The 17,442-nt window shown below is 40.0% G+C and overlaps 1 protein-coding gene across 9 annotated transcripts in view; it reads right to left on the bottom strand.

The window, feature by feature from the left end:
- Positions 1 to 17,442, bottom strand: part of IFT81 (intraflagellar transport 81) — an 89,488-nt gene that overhangs the window by 61,452 nt on the left and 10,594 nt on the right. For 5 of the 9 annotated variants that reach the window (XM_050749715.1, XM_050749717.1, XM_050749719.1 and 2 more), the window contains 5 exons: positions 17,207 to 17,317; positions 15,789 to 15,873; positions 11,781 to 11,834; positions 8,913 to 9,076; positions 5,432 to 5,527 (listed from right to left, as the gene is read on the bottom strand). In XM_050749715.1, coding sequence (XP_050605672.1) covers positions 5,432 to 5,527; positions 8,913 to 9,076; positions 11,781 to 11,834; positions 15,789 to 15,873; positions 17,207 to 17,317 — 510 coding nt within the window. Of the gene's footprint in view, positions 1 to 5,431; positions 5,528 to 8,912; positions 9,077 to 11,780; positions 11,835 to 15,788; positions 15,874 to 17,206; positions 17,318 to 17,442 lie in introns of those variants that run through there. The other 4 variants (XM_050749720.1, XM_050749721.1, XM_050749723.1 and 1 more) reach the window with 2 other exon arrangements.

The following is a 17,442-nucleotide window of genomic DNA, read 5'->3' as shown; positions in this document are numbered from 1 at the left end:
ATAAACATTCTCACATCTAATGACAGACCATCAAAATATATGAAGCTAAAACTGACAGAATTGAACACAGAAAAAGACAATTGTATAATAATAGTTTCAGACTTCAACATTCAATCTCAATAATGGATAGAACAAGCAGAATATAAGTTAGAAAATACAGGACTTAAACAACAAAATAAACCAACTAGATCTAGCAGACATATAGAAAACTGAGACATATAGAGGCTGAGATCTCGCCACTGCACTCCAGCCTGGGTGACAGAGTGAGACTGTGTCCAAAAAAAAAAAAGTTTCAGTAGATTTCAAAAGATAGATATCATACAGAGTATCTTATTTGACTACAATGGGATGAAGTTCGAAATCATTAACAGAAACAAAACTGGTAAATTAACAAACTTGTGGAAATTAAAAATACATGTTTTCTTTTTTTTTCTTTCTTTTTTTTTTTTTTTTTTTTTTTTTTGTGAGGCAGAGTCTTCCTCTGCCACCCAGGCTGTAATACAGAGGCATGATGTTGGCTCACTGCAACCTCTGCCTCCCAGGGTCGATTTTTCCATCTCAGCCTCCCAAGTAGCTGGGATTACAGACATGTATCACCACGCCTGGCTAATTTTTGTATTTTTAACAGAGACAGGGTTTCACCATGTTGGCCAGGCTGGTCTCGAACTCCTGGCCTCATGTGATCTGCCTGCCTCAGCCTCCCAAAGTGCTAGGATTACAGGCGTGAGTCACCGCACCCGGCCAAAAATACATTTTTTTTTGAGATGGGAGTCTCGCACTGTTGCCCGGACTGGAGTGCAATGGCATGATCTCAGCTCATTGCAAGCTCTGTAATCCCAGCACTTTGGGAGGCCAAGGTGGGTGTATCACAAGGTCAGGAGTTCAAGACCAGCCTGGCCAAGATGGTAAAACCCTGTCTCTACTAAAAATACAGAAAAATTGGCCGGGCGCGGTGGCTCAAGCCTGTAATCCCAGCACTTTGGGAGGCCGAGACGGGCGGATCACGAGGTCAGGAGATCGAGACCATCCTGGCGAACACGGTGAAACCCCGTCTCTACTAAAAAAATACAAAAAAACTAGCCGGGCGAGGCGGCGGGCGCCTGTAGTCCCAGCTACTCGGGAGGCTGAGGCAGGAGAATGGCGTAAACCCAGGGGGCGGAGCTTGCAGTGAGCTGAGATCCGGCCACTGCACTCCAGCCCGGGCGACAGAGCCAGACTCCGTCTCAAAAAAAAAAAAAAAAAAAAAAAAATACAGAAAAATTAGCTAAGGGTGGTGGCAGGCGCCTATAATCTCAGCTACTTGAGAGGCTGAGGCAGAGAATTGCTTCATCCCAGAAGGCAGAGGTTGCAGTGAGCTGAAATTGTGCCACTGCATTCCAGCCTAGGTGACAGAGCGAGACTCTGTCTAAAAAAAAAAAAATCTCCCAACAAAGAAAAGCCCTGGACCTGATGGCCTCACTGGTGAATTCCACCCAACACTTAAATTAACGAACACCAGGCTGGGCGCGGTGGCTCACGCCTGTAATCCCAGCACTTTGGGAGGCCGAGGCGGGTGGATCACCTGAGGTCGAGAGTTCGAGACCACCCTGACCTTTAGTAGAGACATGGAGAAACTCTGTCTCTACTAAAAATACAAAATTAGCTGGCGTGGTGGTGCATGCCTGTAATCCCAGCTACTCAGGAGGCTGAGGCAGTAGAATTGCTTGAATCTGGGAGGCGGAGGTTGTGGTGAGCCAAGATCATGCCATTGCACTCCAGCCTGGGCAACAAGAACGAAACTTTGTCTCAAAAATAAAAAAGTAAAAAATAACAAACACCAAATCCTTCTCAAACTTTTCCAATAAGTTGAAGAGTAGCATAACTTCCTAACTCATTCTCTGAGGCCAGCATTACTGTTAGGGAACAGCATAAGACTGTTAGAAGGAAACATAGGGTAAATGTTTCACAACACCAGATTTAGCAATGATTTCTTGGATATGACATCAAAAGCATAGGCAACAAAAGAAAAAATTAGACAAATTGGACTTCATGAGAATTTAAAACTTTTGTGCATCAAAAGACACTGTCAACAGAGTAAAAAGGCAACACACAGAATGGGAGAAAATATTTGCAAATCATGTATCTGATAAGGGATTAACATCCCGAATAAGCCAGGCATAGTGGCTGATACTTATAATCCCAGTACTTTGGGAGGCCCAGGCGGGAGGATCTCTTGAAGGGACTGAAGACCAGACTGGGCACTGTAGAAAGATCCCATCTTTATAGAAAATTAGCCAGGTGCAGTGGCAGGTACCTGTAGTCTCAGCTACTTGGGAGGCTGAAGAGGGAGAATCACTTGGGCCCAGGAGTTCAAGGCTGCAGTGAACTATGATGGCACACTCCAGCCTGGGCAACAGAGTGAGACCCTATCTCTGAGAAAAAAAAATCCAGAATATACAGAGAACTCGTAAAACCCAACAACAAAAAACCAAACAACCCAATTCAAAAATGGGGTTAATATCTAAAATATATAAGGAACTCAACTCATATCAAAAAAAATAGATAACCTGATTAAACAATGGGCAAATAACTGAAAGAGACATTTATTAAAGACATACAAATGGCCAATGGGTATATGAAAAAATGCTCAGCATCCCTAATCATCAAGGAAATGTAAATTTAAAAATGAGCTATCACCTCATAACTATTAGAATAGCTATTATCAAAATGACACAAGATAACAAGTGGTGGTGAGGATGTGAAGAAAAGGGAACTCTGGTACACTGTGGATGGGAATGTAAATTAGTATAGCCATTATAGAAAACAGTATGGAGGTTCCTCAAAAGTTAAAAATAGAACTAGCATATAATCCAGCAATCCCACTAGTGTGTATATATCCAAGGGAAATAAAAATCAGTATATTGAAGAGATATCTGCATTTACATTGTCATTGCAGCATTAATTTCAATGGCCAACATATGGACTCAACCCATGTATCCATCAGTGAATGAATACATAAAGAAAATGTGATATATGCAAAATGGAATACTATTCAGCCTTTAAAAAGAGGGAAATCCTGTCATTTACAACAACATGGATGAGCCTGAAGGACACTATGTTAAATGAAATAAGCCAGGCACAGAAAGACAAATACTACATGATCTCACTCATATGAGGAATCTTAAAAAGCTGAACTCATGGAAGCAGAAGAGTAAAATGGTGGCTTTCAGGGGATTAGGGAGGTATATAGATTGGAAAGATACTGGTCAAAGGATACAAAATTTCAGTTGGGGGAATAAATTCAAGAGATCTTTGTATAATGTAATTATAGTTAATGTACCTTACACTTGAAAATTGTTAAGAGGATAGATGTTAAATGTTCTCACCACAAAAAAATTAGTATGTGAGGTAATGCATATATTTGTTCGATTTAGCTATTCTATGATTTCAAAACATCAGGTTGCATACCATAAACATAAACAATTTGTATTTGTCAATTTAGAAAATAATTTTAAAATCCCATATATCCACACAAAAACTTGTATAAGAATGTTCGTAGTAGCATTACTCATAATAGCCAAAAAGTGAAAATAACCTAAATGCCCACTAACCAATGAATGGACAAACAAAATATGATGCAGCTATACAATGGAGTATTATTCAGCAATAAAAAGGAATGATGTACTGATATACATACTACAACATGGATGGACTTTAAAAATGTTATGCTAAGTGAAAGAAGCCAATGACAAGGAATAACATATTAAAATATTCCATTTATATGAAATGTGCATGACAGGCAAATCTATAGAGACTGATTTGGTCTCAAATCAGTTGAAATTGGGGGTTTGGGGGAGAAATGGAAAGTGGGTGCTAATGGGTTTGGGGTTTATTTTAGGGGTGATAAAATTGTTCTAAAATTGATCGTGGTGATGGTTGTACAAACTCTATAAATACACTAAAATACCACTGAAGTGTACACTTTAAATGGGTAAATTGTATGGTATGTGAATTATATCTCAATCAAGTTATTTTTAAAAAGGAATAAAAGGTTTTCTACTATGGAATGGTCACCAGCATATATTGTTAAGAAGAAAAAAAATGCAAGGAGAAGAAAAGTGTGTTTAATATGTTCTTCTTTCCCTAAGAAGTGAGATATGAGTATATACATCTATATAATATTTCTAATGGAATAATAAAGTGTGAAATTTAAAAAATAACCTATGTGGGAAGGAAAGAATAGGGTGGAAGCACAGGGATAGATGCTAGAAACGTCTCTGAATATATACCTCAAGGACAAAATGAACTAAAAACCAATTTTCAGTAGTAATCATATTCTTGATGGTTTTTTTTTTTTTTTTTTTTTTTTGAGACAGTCTCGCTCTGTCGCCCAGGCCGGAGTACAGTGGTGTGATCTTGGCTCACTGCAAGCTCTGCCTCCCGGGTTCACGCCATTCTCCTGCCTCAGCATCCTGAGTAGCTGGGACTACAGGCGCCCACCACCACGCCCGGCTAATTTTTTGTATTTTTAGTAGAGACGGGGTTTCACCATGGTCTCGATCTCCTGACCTCGTGATCCACCCGCCTCGACCTCCCAAAGTGTTGGGATTACAGGTGTGAGCCACCGCGCCCGGCTAGATATATATTCTTAAATATTTATAGATGTAATGATATGATGAACTCTAAGATATGCTTCAAAATAATACAGTTGGGGTTGGTAGTATAGAAGAAACAAGAATGGCCCTGAACCCTGTAGCTCAGGGAAACATGAGCGTTTATTGAACAATTTGCCTCTACCTTTGTAATTGATTGAAATTTTCCATTATAAAGGTTTTAAAAAATTCTAATGTCCTTAAATAATGCTTTGTTATGTAGCTTAGTATTTTCTGTGGTTATAGAATGCTCTTCACACTAAAATCCTCCCGCCTGGGTTCTTTTCAGATAAGCCATGGCCTTCATTTCAATCTTTTATAAAAATATAAAACAAGGTAAGTACCCTCAAAACTAAGTGACAATTTAGTTGTGGATAAAATAATAAATGCTTTAGCACTAAAATTTAATTTATTCTACACTTGCAAACTAACTTTAAACCTGAAAAAGCATACTTTTATTAACTCATTAAAAATTATAAATGTTTTTACTTATACCACCTAAGGTAAGTTTTCATTTTAAAAATAAATTCCACAGTCACAGATACAAACACAAATAGCCCTATTACCACAGTTTGTACATGCTGAGGAAACTAAGCATTATTAGAAGTATCAAATTTCAAACTTGAATAAGCATCTTTTGTGGCTTTTCCACTAATTCTTTGATATACTCTGGAGATTAGCAGTGACAGAACAACATTTATTCTCTACTTCCTTCTCACTTTAAGACTATAGATAACACAGCCAGTGGTTCACGAATATGCTTACAGATCTATATATGTGAGCCAAAAGAATGTTCTTACCTGTTGCCTATACAGTGAGAGTTTGCCTTCAATGGGCTCATTTCTCATCATTTTCTTTTCAATCAGCTGGTTAATTTCTGTGTTTATTTCATTTATCTAAAACAGCATGAGAGCAAAAAAAAAAAAAAGTTAAATCTTTCCCTATAAGTACATAAACTAAGTGACATCTGGCCAAACTAGCCTTGAATTTATGGTTCTTTTTTTTTTTTTTTTTTTTTTAAGAGACAAGGTCTCAGTTTCACCTAGACTAATTTTTTTTTTAAGAGATGGGGTCTTGCTATGTTGCCCAGACTGATTTTGAATTCCTGGGTTCAAGTGAGCCTCCCACCTTGGCCTCCCAAAGTGCTGGCATTACAGATGTGAACCATAGCACCCAGCCTGAATTTACAGTTCTTAACATTAAGTCTCTGATGGGCAAAACAGTTCCATTAATGTTATGGGGAGCTTGTTATGATTACTTTTAGAAACAATTTACATTTCATGATATATAGTTACACAATTTGATTATTTATACAGATTTAATCACCCATGTCTAAATTATTCTAAAGTATTTTACATGAAATATTTATACATTACCACAAAGATGCTTTCTAAAAATCTGAAGCTATCCCCTCACCTAGGTTGTGACTTCAAGTCACTGCAAGTGATAAAGCAAATGTGAACAAACATGCACCAAGGATTTATTACAAGGATTCATGAACCCAGCTGAGAGTTGACAGGGATAACGCCCTTCCTGTGCTAATAATCTGTGAATCTTCGATAGCTATCATTTATCCTAATCATTAATCTAAATATCTCCAAAACGTAACAAAACTGAATAAATCTGACAGAAGCATATGGTTCCTCAACAAATCAAAACAAAAACCATAGTTTTCAGTGTATCCATCCTTTGAAAGATTAGAGTTCTCTCTAACCCTAACCCTAATTCTGTGACATTAAATTTTAGCCAGATTAGGCCGGGCGTGGTGGCTCATGCCTGTAATTGAAGCACTTTGGGAGGTTGAGACGGGTGGATCATCTGAGGTCAGGTCGAGACCAGCTTGGCCAACATGGTGAAATCCCGTCTCTACTAAAAATACAAAAAATTAGCTGGGCATGGTGGCACGCACCTGTAGTCCCGGCTACTCCGGGGGCTGAGACAGGAGAATCGCTTGAACCCAGGAGGTGGAGGTTGCAGTGAGCCGATATCGCATCACTGGACTCCTGCCCAGGCGACAGAGACTCCATCTCAAAAACAAAACATAACAAAAGAAATTTTTAGCCAGATCTGACTTGGACATTTAATTTTTCTAAGTAAATTAAAAGCATAAAACAGGCCCGGGTGCGGTGGCTCACACCTATAATCCCAGCACTTTGGGAGGCCGAGGTGGGTTAATCACAAGGTCAGGAGTTCGAGACTAGCCTGGCCAACACAGTGAAACCCCCGTCTCTACTAAAAATACAAAAATTAGCTGGGCATGGTGGTGGGTGCCTGTAATTCCAGCTACCCGGGAGGCAGGAGAATTCACTTGAATCCAGGAGGTGGAGGTTGCAGTGAGCCGAGATCGCACCACTGCACTCCAGCCTGGGCAACAGAGCTAGACTCTGTCTCAAAAAAAAAAAAAAGTCAGAATTACATATTTAATTGTAGTTTTAACTGTAGTGGCTATTAACCACATATTAAGCACACTACAGAATTAGCAAGTCAAAACTTTTCAATTAGGCTGAGTGCAATGGCTCACACCTGTAATCCCTGCACTTTGGGAGGCTGAGGCAGACAGAGGCAGGCAGATCTCTTGAATCTGGGAGGTCAAGACCATGCTGGGCAACATGGCCAGACCCTGTCTGTACAAAAAATTCAAAAACTTTGCCAGAACTGGTGGCATGCACCTTATAGTCCCAGCTCCTTGGGAAGCTGAGGTGGGAGGATCACTTGAGCCTGGGAGATGGAAGCTGCAGTGAGCTGTGATCATGTCACTGAACTCCAGCCTAGGTGACAGTGTGAGACTCCATCCCCCGCAAAAAAAAAAAAAATTAGCCAGGCATGGTGGCATGCACCTGTAATCCCAGCTAGTTGACAGGCTGAGGCAGAAGAATTGTTTGAACCCAGAAGGTGGAGGTTGCAGTGAGCCAAGATTGTGCCACTGCACTCCAGCCTGGGCAACAGAGCAAGTTCAGTCTAAAAAGTAAAAAAAAAAAAAAAAAGGCACTGAACCTGACCTAGTGTTTTAATTCTAGGGAACAAAAATGGTATAATCAGGCCAAGTACATTGGCTCACACCTGTAATCCCAGCACTTTGGGAGGCTGAGGTGGGCAGATCACCTGAGGTCAGGAGTTTGAGACCAGCCTGGCCAAATGGCAAAACCTTGTCTCTACTAAAAATAAAAAAATTGGCCAGGCGTGGTGGCACATACCTGTAGTCCCAGCTACTTTGGAGGCTACTTGGGAGGCTAAGTCAGGAGAATGGCTTGAACCCGGGAGGCAGAGGTTGCAGGGAGCCGAGATCTCGCCATTGCACTCCAGCCTAGGCAACAGAGCAATACTCCATCTCAAGAAACAAAACAAGGCCCGCCTGTAATCCCAACATTTTGGGAGGCCAAGATAGGTGGATCACAAGGTCAGGAGTTCAAGACCAGCCTGACCAACATGGTGAAACCCTGTCTCTAATAAAAATACAAACATTAGCTAGGCGTGGTGGCACATGCCTGTAATCCCAGCTACTCAGGAGGCTGAGGCAGGAGAATCACTTGAACCCGGGAAGCGGAGGTTGCAGTGAGCTGAGATCATGCCACTGCACTCCAGCCTGGGCAACAGAACGAGACTCCATCTCAAAAAAAAAAAACAAAAAACAAAAAACAAAACAAAAACAAAACAAAAAATTAGCCAGGCTTGGTGATTCGTGCCTATAATCCCAGCTAGTTGGGAGGCTGAGGCTGGAGAATCACTTGAACCCAGGAGGTGAAGGTTGCAGTAAGCCAAGATTGTGCTACTGTACTCTAGCCTGGGCAACAGAGCAAGTACTGTCTCAAAAAAATAGAAAAAGGTATAATCTGATACTAGCTTTCAATAAGCATTACAACATTTAGTAATTCCAAGGCAGGTATACCAGGTTAATAAAAATATTAGCTTTAAATATAAAATTGCTATAATACTTTGCTTGGAAATAAAAATTAATAATTAAAATATTTTTAAATTTCTCATCTAAATGCTTATATTATGAAGACATGAACCCACTGGTCAATTCATTCACATTAATTTACATATTTAAGTTATTTCATTTGCTAATCAATTGACTATGTTTTCATAACATCATATGGATTAAGTAACAGCATAACATTCTAAAATTCCTCATAAAGGACAAACCCTTATGAGAGTTGTCAACTCTTAGCATAGGTTAATTTAAGAGTCAATAGTGGGATACTACAGAAAGCAGTTCACATAATTTTATAGGACTGGGGATCAGATAAAATTGAGAGCTATAAAAAGATGATTCTCACTTACTTTAGATTCAAGTTCAAGAAGATCAGAATGGCCCATTGCTGGCTCTGAAACTACTTTTTGTAAAAAATGTAATTCCTTTTTCTTATTTTCTAATTCTTTAGGAAATTTTTCAGTTACCATATATAAATTAAATTTTATCTCCTCCTCTAGCCTCTTCATTAAACCTTTAAAAATAAAATAAATAAATATTCAGCCCAAAAAGTAGGTACAGTGATATTCTGTATACTATTTTAAATATAAGACCTGGATAGGGCCTATCTGTTGAAAACAATTTGCATAATATCTAGCATAGTACAATAAAAGATTGGCCATTGAAATATTTTATTGTTGATTACAATGAAAATGAAGAAACACAATTTACATGGAAGAATAAATAGTTATAGAAAAAGTGTTATTATGACCTTTTCAAATTATAACCTAATTCTTTTATAACCCACAATACGCAAAAATAACATGTGCAGAGTCAGATATATTGTTGGGTCATATTTTACCTTCTAAGTATTTAAGAGACTCATGAACCAAATGATAACAAATAAAATCTAACCCAGGTGCTCTTTTATTCAGATGATCATGTATTTTTTTTCTTTCGGAATACTTTTGATGCAGTATATATATATGTGTGTGTGTATATATATATAAATATAAATACACACACACACACATATATATATATATATATTTATTTTGAGACAGGGTCTTGCTCTGTCACCCAGGCTAGAGTGCAGTGGCACTATTATCTCAGCTCACTGCAACCTAAACCTTCACGGCTCAAGTGATCCTCCCACCTTAGCCTCCTGAGTAGCTGGAAGTAGCTGGCACCACAGGTGTGAGTCACCAGGCCTAGGTAATTTTTGTATTTTTTTTGTAGTGACGAGGTTTTGCCATGTTGCCAGGGCTGGTCTCTTAACTCCTGGGCTTGAGCAATTACCCGCCTCAGCCTCTCAAAGTGCTGGGATTACAGGCGTGAGCCACTGTACCTAGCGCAATTTATATTTCTATTATAACAGTTCATAAATGGTAATTAATTATCATTTGTCAGCTTCAAGCCAATGAAGACATTACTAAAAGCACCACAGTTAAAATCTAAAAAAGAGAAACAGGCCAGGTGCAGTGGCTCCCACCTATAATTCTAGCACTTTGGGAGGCCAAGGTGGGTGGATCACCTAGGTCAAGAGTTTGAGAGCAGCCTGGGCAACATGGCGAAATCCTGTCTCTACTAAAAATACAAAATTAGCCGGGCATGGTGGCGCATGCCTGTAGTCCCAGCTACTTGGGAGGCTGAGGAACAAGAATTGCTTGAACCTGGGAGGAGGAGGATGCAGTGAGCCGAGATGGCATCACCGTCACCGCACTCCAGCCTGGACGACAGAGGGAGACTGTCTCAAAAAAAGAAAAGAGGGCTGGGCGCGGTGGCTCAAGCCTGTAATCCCAGCACTTTGGGAGGCCGAGACGGGCAGTTCACAAGGTTAGGAGATCGAGACCATCCTGGCTAACACGGTGAAACCCCGTCTCTACTAAAAAATACAAAAAACTAGCCAGGCTAGGTGGCGGGCGCCTGTAGTCCCAGCTACTAGGCAGGCTGAGGCAGGAGAATGGTGTGAACCCGGGAGGCGGAGCTTGCAGTGAGCTGAGATCCGGCCACTGCACTCCAGCCTGGGCGACAGGGCGAGACTCAGTCTCAAAAAAAAAAAAAGAAACAAGGTATCTATCTACACATAAATGTTTTAAGCTTTCCATGTTTTGGTATTTTTTTTATTTTGTAAAGTATTATTAGTTTACAGTTAAGGGGCAATTTATATTTTTAAGATTTTAGTTTTCTTATTTATGCAGATGGACAACTACATACACAGATTTTCAGTGAATAACAGTCTTGTTTTAAATTCCCAGCCTAGAGAGATTTACAAAGTTTATTTCAGATCTTTCCATTTACACATTTACAAATTCTGACTTGAATGTTTTTTGGTTTTCTTGAGACGAAATCTCGCTCTGTCACTCAGGTTGGAGTGCACTGGTGCATTCTGGGTTCACTGCATCCTCTGTCCACCTTCTGAGTTCAAGCAATTCTCCTGCCTCAGCCTCCTGAGTAGCTGGAATTAGTCGCACACTACCAGCGCAGCTAATTTTTTGTATTTTTAGTAGAGATAGGGTTCCATCATGTTAAGGCCAGGCTGGTCTCCAACTCCTGACCTCGAGTGATCCGCCTGCCTAGGCCTCCCAAAGTGCTGGGATTACATGTGTGAGCCACTGCATCCGGCCTGGCTTGAATTTTTAACACATGGAGTTTCTGGTTTAAGTAATCTGTGGACACAGATTGCATAATACATCCGGCCCAAAGCCTTAAAACTATTTTTAGTTCCACTGTGCTAACCATATATTAACATGTAAAATTTTATTAACTGCAAATTGTAAGTTTTCCATTCATTGCTTCACTACTCCTTTTTTCAGGATTAGAGAAAGGAAGAGAAGAGAAAGTGTTTAATAAATCACACTGTAGGCTGGGCGCGGTGCCTCATGCCTGTAATCTCAGCACTTTGGGAGGCCAAGGTAGGCGAATCACCTGAGGTTGTGAGTTTGAGACCAACCTGACCAACATGGAAAAACCCCATCTCTACTAAATATACAAAAAATTAGCCGGGCGTGGTGACTCATGCCTGTAATCCCAGCTACTCTGGAGGCTGTAAACACGCTTGAAGCAGGAGAATTGCTTGAACCCGGGAGGCAGAGGTTGCGGTGAGCTGAGATCATGCCATTGCACTCTAGCCTGGGCAACGAGAGTGAAACTCCATCTCAAAAAATAAAAAATAGGCCAGGCATGGTGGCTCACGCCTGTAATCCCAGCACTTTGGGAGGCCAAGGTGGGCGGATTACCTGAGGTCGGGAGTTTGAGAGCAGCCTGACCGACATGGAGAAACCCCGTCTCTACTAAAAAAAAAAAAATACAAAATTAGTTGGGCATTGTGGCATATGCCTGTAATCCCAGTTACTCAGGAGGCTGAGGCAGGACAATCGCTTGAACCCGGGAGGCGGAGGTTGCAGTGAGCTGAGATCATGCCATTGCACTCCAGCCTGGGCAACAGGAGCGAAACTCCGTCTCAATAAATAAATAAATAAATAAATAGATAAATAAATAAATAAATAAATAAATAAATAAAATAAATCACACTGTAATCAGTCGGTCATTCCTATGTGGCTTTTGATTAAATCTACATCCTGGCTTCTTTGTCTGTTAGATGACCAGCTTTTCCATCCTCAGGTTTTTAAACATACCCCATGTAATTAGAGATGCATGGAATCAAAAACTAAAATGTTTTTCAAGATTTAAAATACTCAAATAATATTTTCTGTATTTAAAAAAAAGTTTCTAATTCTAGAAAATATAAACTGATTTACAGTGACAGAAAGCAAATCCATGGTTGTCTGGGGAGGGACAGAGAGGCAGAAGGGGGCAAGAGTGAGACATTAAAAACAGTCAATGGAAATGTTTAGGGATGATAGATAGGTTTGTGATCTTGATCAAAAGCTGATGGTTTCACCAGTGTATACGTATGTCAAAAGAAATCAAGAATACACTTTAGGGCATGGGAGGAAAGGGGAAGAAGAGCATTCGAACAACTACTTAATGTGTGCAGAGTTTAAAACCTAGATGACAGGTTGATAGGTGCAGTAAACCACCATGGCACATGTATACTTATGTAGCAAACCTGCACATTCAGCACATGTAACCCAAAACTTAAAGTAAAATTTTTAAAAATTTTTTAAAAATACACTTTAAATATATGCTATTTATTTACTGAGACAAGGTCTTACTCTGTCACCTAGACTGGAGCGCAGTGGCACAATCATAGCTCACTTTAACCTCAAACCCTTGGGCTCAAGTGATCCTCCTGCCTCAGGCTCCTGGATAGCTAGGACTATAGGCATGCACCACCATGCCCAGCTAATTTTTTATTATTTTTATTTTATTTTTTTTGAGACTGAGTCTCGCTCTGTCGCCCAGGCTGGAGTGCAGTGGCACGATCTTGGCTCACTGCAAGTTCCGCCTCCCAGGTTCATGCCGTTCTCCTGTCTCAGTCTCCCAAGTAGCTGGGACTACAGGTGCCCGCCACCATGCCTGGCTAATTTTTTATATTTTTTTAGTAGAGACGGGGTTTCACCATGTTAGCCAGGATGGTCTCGATCTCCTGACCTTGGGATTCACCCGCCTTGGCTTCCCAAATAATTTTTTATTTTTTGTAGAGATGGGGTCTTGCTATGTTGCCCAGGCTGGTCTCAAACTCCTGGGCTCAAGTGATCCTCTTACCGTGGCCTCCCAAAGGAGTAGGATTATAGGCATTGAGTCACTGAACCACACCAAATATGTGCAGCTTTTTCTTTTCTTTTTTCTTTTTTTTTTTTTTTGAGACAGAGTCTCCCTCTGTTGCCCAGGCTAGAGTGCAGTGGCACAATCTCAGTTCACTGCAACTTCCACCTCCCCGGCTCAAGTGATCCTCCCACCTCAGCCTCCCAAAGTAGCTGGGACTACAAGCGTGCACCACCACACCTGGCTAATTTTTGTATTTTTTTGTTTTGCCATGTTGCCCAGGCTGGTCTTGATCTCCTGGGATCAAGTGATCTGCTCACCTTTGCCTCCTAAAATGTTGGGATTACAGGTATGAACCACTGCACCAGGCCTTGTATGGTTTGTTATATGTCGACTTTACCTCAATAAAGCTGTTTAAAACATAAAACCCAAGTTTCCACCAAATTTTAAATTACTCTCTTAAAAAATTTAACTGAGACCTTGAAAACTAGTCATATGTTTCTATGAAAAGTTTTAAAAGCATTATCTTTCAAAATCCTGGAGAAATTAAATACAAGGTCACTAAGATGTCAGCAAACTTTTCTATTAAAAACCCTTTGAAAACATCTCACTGATCCTACTATAATCAAATGAGTGTCTTCTTTTATGTAATAAATCTCACAAATGTGTGGAGTATAACGATGATTAGCCTTGGCCGGGCGCAGTGGCTCATGCCTGTAATCCCAGCACTTTGGGAGGCTGAGGCGGGCGTATCACCTGAGGTCAGGAGTTAAAGACTAGCCTGGCCAACATGGAGAAACCCCGTCTCTACTAAAAACACAAAAATTAGCCGGGCGTGGTGGCGCATACCTGTAATACCAACTACTCCAGAGGCTGAGGCAGAAGAATCACTTGAACCCATGAGGCGGAGGCTGCAGAGAGCTGAGATCACACCACTGCATTCCAGCCTGGGCAACAAGAGCAAAACTCCATCTCAAAAAAAAAAAAAAAAAAAGATTAACCTCAGTGAATGTTTTATAATATAGCTGTTACTCTGCAAAAAGACAAACTACACTGTCATACTAAAAGTACCTTTTGTTATGTAAGTAAATATTAGCTTTTGTAAGCTTTTTTTGTTACTGAAAAGTTAAAGCTTGTTAAAATAAATACCTGGATCAATTAAATATGTTTAATCTACCCTTTTCCTAGGCTGTGAATAGATCACTTAAGACTTTTCCACTTCCCAGAAAGATGTCAACAAAGTCGGAACTCCTTAACCTCCTGCTCCCTGCTCTTATAGAATTTCATAGATTACTACAGAAAGATGAATTAACCCTCTATCAGCTATTTACATTGGGATAGTTCTCCAATACAAATGAGAGCTTTCCGTCGCTCTTTCAGTTTGTGTGGTCTTTCTTCTGACAAACAAAAACGCTTTGTAAAATGCCTAGAATGGATCTGGTGGTGTAATCTGGGCTATTAGGGCAGTTTATCCTCTGTGTTAAGCTAATGTAAGAACACAGCCAGAGATATCTATATCATTAGCACTGTTATTCTACAAACCAAAATATGAAAAACACTCGGTTTTAAGGATCCAGCATTCTATTATTTTTCTTTATAGCCCTGGCTTTAACACAATGATTCATAATTTTTCCAATCATCATTTTCACAACAGCCATGCTAAGTCCTTTATTTATTTATTTATTTATTTATTTATTTATTTAGAGTCAGAGTCTCGCTCTGTTGCCCAGGCTGGAGTGCAATGGCGTGATCTCGGCTCACGGCAACCTCCGCCTCTCAGGTTCAAGCAGTTCTCCTGCTGCAGCATCCCAAGTAGCTGAGATTACAGGCACATGTCATCATGCCCACCTAATGTTTTTGTACTTTTAGTAGAAACAGGGTTTCACCATGTTGGCCAGGCTGGTCTCGAACTCCTGACCTCAAGTGATCTACCTGCCTCAGCCTCCTAAAGTGCTGGGATTATAGGTGTGAGCTACCATGCCCAGCCATGCTAAGTCCTTTATACAAGCATAAACTGGATGGCCTCCCTCTACAATTGTTTTCATTATCTTTACTCTCTAATGTGAAAAACTGGTTAGGAATTTTTTGTTGCTGTTGTTAAGATGGAGTCTCCTTCTATCGCCTAGGCTGGGCTGCAGTGGTGTGATCTTGGCTCACTGCAACCTCCGCCTCCCAGATTCAAGGGATTCTCCTGCCTCAGCCTCCCGAGTATCTGGGATTACAGGCACCTGCCACCACGCTCGGCTAATTTTTGTGTTTTTAGTAGAGACGGGGTTTCGCCATGTTGGCCAGGCTGGCGAACTCCTGACCTCCTGCCACCTTGGCCTCCCAAAGTGCTGGGATTATAGGCATGAGTCACTGCACCTGGCCATCTGGTTGGGAATTTTTAAAAACATCTGGTGAAAACCCAGGGATGTCTTCATCAGGGCTCTCCTTCTCCAGCTAGGAAATGATGTTCCAAAATGCTAAGACATCACTTGATGATAATTAATTCCCACAAATTGATTTTTTTAGGAAGATCTTGATTTAAATTAGTATTTTCTAATCACCTATACCATATAATAATTTCCACTTACTTTCAGGTTTTGCATCTGCTGCAGCTTGGCGCATGCTTTTCAGCTGGTTTTGTACTCTTTGCAATCTTTGCACTGCATAAAATAGCTTTAAAATACAATTAAATTGATTACTTGCTTAGTCTACTGAAGCTTACCTCTCACTTAAGCAAGCAATGGAAAATACAAGTTCCATATAATTCTTATGATATAAAGGGAACAAATAATAAAAACTCAGAAAATTCCCATATTAAACCCAAAATGTAACTGGTTCTCTCAATACCTTTTCATGTACATTTTTAAAGGAAGTTTTCAGAAATTTTTCTTTATTTATTGAATTTGCAGTTTAAGGAAAAATACTTATCAAAGAAACACACACACCAGATTTTTCTTGTTATACATGGTTTTCTTAAGGCTAAGTAATGTTAACATTGTCACAGCGATGTTTCAGAATCACAAACCGACGCCAAGTAATGCAGCTTACTGCTTAGGCAATGCAGCTTACTGCTGCAGTGAAACTACTTCAATGCCAAGTCAAGTGCCAGCAGAGCCAAACATTTAAACTGCTGATTTAGTAGTAAATGAAGCTTATGTGAAATATATTTTAATGTATAACTCTACTCAGATTTTAAAATAGATTTTTAATATGTAGAAGTAATAATTTCTGAGCAAATTATTTTTTCTTTAAGCCAAAGTTTAAAAACATGGAGTGTAGGTGATTTTGAGCCTTTTCATGACTTATTTGCCATTGTATTAAATTGCAGAGGGTACTGTGATCAGTGGAATAAAAAGAATGGTCTCATAGCCCTGGAATCTAAAGGCATCCGTTAGAGATTCTAGAAGTTTTATTAGCAGTTAATCTTACTGTTAACATTACAATGACTCTTCTGTAATGTTGGAACAACATGAGGTAAGCATAGGCCAAAAGACAGTGTATAGATACAATTCAGAATATAAAACCCAAAAAGTGGTATTGTTGTTGCCACAAAATATTTATCTTTTTTTTTCTTTTCTCAGACAAAGTCTCACTCTGCTGCCTAAGCTGGAGTGCAGTGGTGCAGTCTCGGCTGACTGCAACCTCCACCTCCTGGGTTCAAGCTATTCTCCTGCCTCAGCCTCCTGAGTAGCTGGGACTATAGGCATGCGCCACCATGCCTGGCTAATTTTTGTATTTTTAGTACAGACAGGGTTTCACTGTGTTGGCCAGGTTGGTCTTGAACTCCTGACCTTGTAATCCGCCCGCCTCAGCCTCCCAAAGTGCTGGGATTACAGGCGTTAGCCACTGCACCCGGCCCGAAATATTTATCTTAATTAAAAGAGTATTCCACTATCTTAGCAAAAGGAATGTGAAAGTCTACAATTTTAAAACTCTTTTCTTTACCTTTGGATTATGAGAAGGAACTATTTCTTTCATACAAAAATATAAACTTTTATGTGGATACCTGATTCTTTTGTTCCTGTTTCTGTTGTGCAAGATATTCTTCTCTCTCTTTTTCAACTCGAAGTTGCCTTGCTATTTTAAGCATCCATTGATAATTCTGAGCTGTCTCCACCTACAGTAAGGGAATAAGTAGTACACGTTACTGTCAGGTTTGAGGAAACAAATTAGCATGTCATGTGACTCAGACATCCACTTATCATTTCCTTTTGGTAAACAGTACTCCCTAGAGATGACAGT

This window comes from Macaca thibetana, chromosome 11, assembly GCF_024542745.1.
Source record: "Macaca thibetana thibetana isolate TM-01 chromosome 11, ASM2454274v1, whole genome shotgun sequence".
In the NCBI taxonomy this organism is placed as follows: domain Eukaryota; kingdom Metazoa; phylum Chordata; class Mammalia; order Primates; family Cercopithecidae; genus Macaca; species Macaca thibetana.
Note: the sequence above shows the minus strand (reverse complement) of the source record. Positions and strands in the feature narration are given on the sequence as shown.